General features: G+C 45.1%; 1 protein-coding gene across 1 annotated transcript; it reads right to left on the reverse strand.

The window, feature by feature from the left end:
• Positions 1 to 1,619: 1,619 nt before the first annotated feature.
• Positions 1,620 to 3,192, reverse strand: LOC109738176 (large ribosomal subunit protein uL29y). The gene is made up of 4 exons (XM_020297276.4): positions 3,057 to 3,192; positions 2,835 to 2,970; positions 2,586 to 2,739; positions 1,620 to 1,860 (listed from the first exon to the last, which is right to left on the reverse strand). Exons 1-4 carry the CDS (start codon positions 3,058 to 3,060, stop codon positions 1,786 to 1,788), a joined length of 369 nt encoding a protein of 122 aa, XP_020152865.1. The 5' UTR covers positions 3,061 to 3,192; the 3' UTR covers positions 1,620 to 1,785.
• Between the last annotated feature and the right edge of the window lie 1,556 nt (positions 3,193 to 4,748).

The raw sequence follows: 4,748 nt of genomic DNA on the forward strand, positions 1-4,748 counted from the left end.
GGGGATGGGAGAGAGGAGGTGGATGGGCGGAGCTGCCTTCATACATGCAGATATGCTGATACATGAACAAATGAAGGCCCAGTTCTTTTCGCCTCATGATTCTCCAGAGTCTGATTCCAGGAAACGTCCAGTTCTTTTCTGAGATTCCAGCTTGAGGTTGTTGTGTGAGTTGATCGCTGGAATATCTGTAACACCCCTAGATTGGAACTATGTGTTGAATTGCTAATACTTGGTTAATTCGAACAGTTCACGTCTAATATAGCACGAAAGCGATTTATGAACATTATGAAGCACTAAATATTGCACAAAAGAAAAGTGTTTGATCTAACAATCCTTAGCATACCAACTATCTCCCACACGAACACGATAGCACCATCAGCACATCTAACATTCATCAGCATAGCATTGTCCAGCACACAACAACAAACATAGAACTTTTGACAACAACAATAGCCATTAGCAATAACCCAACTACACGCTATTATCACACACACACCAGGAGCAGCCATTAGCAACAGCAGAGCAGCCATTAGCAGCACCATAGTATGTGTGGCACCCACGGCCTCGCTGCGTCCATGGTGTCCAAGGCGGCAAGAGACGTCGGCTATGCCACCGTCCCGTCGACGGCTGCATGAGATGAGTGGGTGGATGTAGAGAAGCCACAGGGAGGCATGAGCGCCGCGCACGTCCATGGCAATAAACAGTGCGATGAATCGACGCGGTGGAGGAGGTAGTGTCGACGTTGGCCTGCCGACCCAGAAGCGGGGCGGAGTGTAGCGGTGAGGCGGCGACGGGGAGATGAGAGGAACCGCTCGTGCACAGGTCCTTTGGCCCGAGTGGCATTTCTTCTGTAATTACCCCCTCAAGTAGGGCTATGCTCTTAAAACGAAATGTCTTGTTTTGATTCTGCGATGCACTGCAATTCTCAGATTTTCTACTCCCCAGACCAAAGAGTTTCAGGCCCATATATCACACTACACTGTGCTATAACAAGGTTGGTAGATAGTACATTGTTTGCAGATTAATTATACTGATAACCATGAATTTATTAACTATGGCATTTCAGAAAAGTATTCTTTAAATTGATATGGGGCCATTTCACGGTTTACAAGTATCACAGGGAGTCATTACCTAAGTTACTCCCACTATGACTAGCCTAAGTGTGAGCATATTCATATATCTTTACTGCCCCTTTCCCCATTTATGAGGTTTCTCTAAAAAAATCATAAAAAGACTAAACAACCATATTTTTATCACAAGGCAATAGCTATAAGGGGTGAAGGTGAGGGGCTAACACACAGAAAACTAATTTTATCACAAGGCAAAGGGGCCAACACACAGAAAACTAATTTTATTCAAAAAAAGGGTGTATCCAGAAGATGTTATTCCACTAGTCCTTCCCTGACTAAAAGCTTAATATGGCAAGCGGATGGATCAGAGAAGGAAACGGATGCAGAACATCAAGCATCCACCACCTGGACAATCAGATGGCCTACATCCACAATCAGATGGAACTGCAAACTAACAAGGCACGATAACCATCACACTAGAACATCAACTAGCAGCCACTAGCACAATCAGATGAACTGGAAACTAACAAAGTACAATAACCATCACACTGCAGCACCAACAAGCAGCTATAGATAATAGTGTTAACAAGCAAAAGTTCGAATTTCATGCAGGATATCGAATACATTGTACTTAGATAGCAGCGGTGTCCACACAGAACATAAAATTCATGCAACTTCTGGGCAAAACTCGGCCGGCAAATCATTCACTCCTAACCTAGGCCTTGATAGCATACTTCCTCATGGGGAAGTACTTCTCACGCTTCTTCTCCCTCTCGGTCTTCAAGGAGAGCTGCATAATATCATATAAAATGACATCAGTAAACCAAAATGATCAAAAGCACTTGAACAACATAGGACACAGTAGCAACAACACATCCCCTCAGATGGGGAACATGGACCTACAGCTATTGTTATTATACTGAGAGCACAGATTGCTATTCAGCAGTTAAAACATAACATGAACAGAACTAGGCAGTTAAAACATAACATGACATTACCCAGACACAAGCAGAAAATACGACAGTCACTCATGATTGAGTTTGTTCAAAATGACTCAAGTGCAATACATAATACAAAGTAAACCAGCATCCCAGCTCCCACAAGCTGTCAGACTGACAAATACAAACTGTATTTCATCAAGCAAAAACAAGAACGTTGTCCAATCTAGAGATTCACAGCAACCCTTACAGTGCCAATTCAACCAGCCAGGTTAGAAGGATTTCATAAACCCAACCCCCAGCAAACGACTGGGCAAGCCATACAAAATACAGTGCAATGTCACTAATCAGTTGCACAGTTGATCTACGAATAAATTCGATACACATACGGCATCTTACACAAGAAGATGTACTTAACATTTAACAAAAAAACAGAAATACATGGCATCAACTTTACTAATCTCAGAATCCATGGAAAACAATTTGAGTAGTATACCATGACAAACTAGAGCGCTTCCACAGTTCCACGTAAAGAAACGCAGGACAAGTATAAGGACAGGGAGGACTGAAGTATCACCTGGTGCTTTGTGAGACGCCTGCGGATGGCGCGGGTCTTCTTGGGGCGGAGGTCGAGCGGGAGCCGCTTGTTCTTGTACGCCTCCCTCAGCGCCGACTTCTGCTTCTGCGAGATCACCGTGAGCACCCTCGCAATCGAGGTGCGCACCACCTTGCTGCGGCGCAACACAAGAACCACCCGTGAGCACGACGGAAACCTAGGCACGGATTACTCTATGGGGGGAGGGGAGGAGGTCCGGGAGGCACGTACATCTTCGAGAGCTTGTTGGGGGCGCCGCCGGTGACCTTGGCGACGCGGAGGAGGGAGAGCTCCGCCTTGAGGTCCTTGAGCTGGCCCTGCAGATCCGCCTTGTTCTTCCCCCTCAGCTCGTGCACCTTGATCCGGGCTGCCGCCGTTGGTCACGATAATGTCAGATCCGGAGGGTACAATAGAACCAAATCAATCAGAGACGACGGAGAGTTAGCGTCTTACCCATTGCTGCTGGCGAGCTGGTCTAGCGGCGGGAGCGGCGGCGGCGGCGGGCGGGAGGGTGAAAATGAGACGCTGAGGAGAGACGGGGGCGGCTGCGGCGGGTTATATATATGGCGCTGCGCAAGATGAAACCCCTGAGACAGAGGAAACCCTAGGATGTTATGGGCTTTGGGGCCTCTGGGCCTAGAGCCTGCACTCGTGGTACGTGAACTATTGGCCCACGGGCGTCTCCTCCTCAAAAGAAAAACAAAATCGCATTTCCACGCGAGTCACTATTTAGGTTTGAGAGCGCGTCGAGTGATTTGTCCAGCCGCCATCACGTGTGTTGGGCGCTTCTTTTGGATTTTGGTTTATTTTATTTTTCTGCATACGTTTTCAAGTTTTAGATGGGTAATTTTTTGAATTTTCAGTTTTTGCTCGTTTTAAAGGAAAACAAATTGGCAGTGATTTTTTCGCGAGAAGCGCTGTTTTTTTTTAAACATCAGTACAGACTTAAGAGCTCATACATATGCGCATACACTCACCCTTATGAACGCACACACGCACACACCATATCCCTATGAGCATCTCCGAGAGACTGAGCCGGCATATCATCTTGAAATTTACGAAGTCACCGTAGGCGCCTCGTCATTAACGGAAACGTCTCCTCCCACTGAAATCGCATCGCCGGAAATTCTGAAATAAATTCAGGAATAAATGCGAGCACCAGAACTTGAACCCTGATGGACTGGGGATACCACTGTCCCTCTAACCATCCAACCATAGGTTGGTTCGCGAGAAGCACTGTTTTGGAAAAGGGGAAAACGTAACATGTGCTTCCATGACATGCGCAACTTTGCTTTCAAAATAAGTTGTGTTTCAGAAAAAAGGAAAAAAGCACAGCATGTGCTTTCACGAGCCCGGAAATGAAAAAGCACAGCATGTACTCCCGTGAGAAGCACAACCCATGCTTTCCGAAAAGGGAAAATCACAATTATCTTTCAAAAAATGAAAAAAAAACACAACTATGCTTCTAGGTTCCTTTTTCGCTTGAGTTTTTGGGTTTTTGAAAAAAAATCATGTTAATTTATTTCATTTCTGAGGTTTTTGGCTTTTTCATGAAAAAAATGGCGAAACCTATTAACATGAGATTTAGTTTTGAATATATCGATACGAGCAATTCAACGGTAAAAAGGGTTCATGATTATACGCACGGTTCAAGAGGTTAAACGTTATGAAAAAAAATGAATCTATGAAAAAAAAGGAAATACACTTGTAGCCTGTTTGGCAAACTAACGGAAGGGGAATGGGAGTTTAACTCTAATTCCCTTTCCCCATCTCAATTACCAACCCTCCCTTAGGTAATAGATACTACACGTGAATTCCCTTTGCACTTCCCGTTGAATTCACATTCCATCTAAACAAACAAAGGAATAAAACTCTCTATGCCTCAAACTCCCATTCCCTCTCTCCAATTCCACCGAACCAAACAGGCTGTTAGGTTGCGACAAGTGCCACACGTGGAGTGTGGCCACTTATTAGTACCAAAGAAAGGTGAAAAGTGACATTCACAAGGGGTAACCTGTAACTGGTGATCTCGAGGTTAACCATACATAGCGCACATGTTAGGGTATATTTCTCCCTAAGTGGTTTTGGTGATTGATGACAATGTGTTTGCGGACTACTCCCTCCGTCCGGTGAAGAGTGTACATC

The sequence above is a fragment of the Aegilops tauschii genome, chromosome 2 (assembly GCF_002575655.3).
Source record: "Aegilops tauschii subsp. strangulata cultivar AL8/78 chromosome 2, Aet v6.0, whole genome shotgun sequence".
In the NCBI taxonomy this organism is placed as follows: Eukaryota; Viridiplantae; Streptophyta; class Magnoliopsida; order Poales; family Poaceae; genus Aegilops; species Aegilops tauschii.

Coding starts and splice junctions, on each gene's coding strand:
- LOC109738176 (XM_020297276.4), bottom strand. Junction 2,740..2,834: donor CCCAACAAGCTCTCGAAGAT/GTACGTGCCTCC, acceptor GTTGCGCCGCAG/CAAGGTGGTGCGCACCTCGA. Junction 1,861..2,585: donor GGCGTCTCACAAAGCACCAG/GTGATACTTCAG, acceptor GATATTATGCAG/CTCTCCTTGAAGACCGAGAG.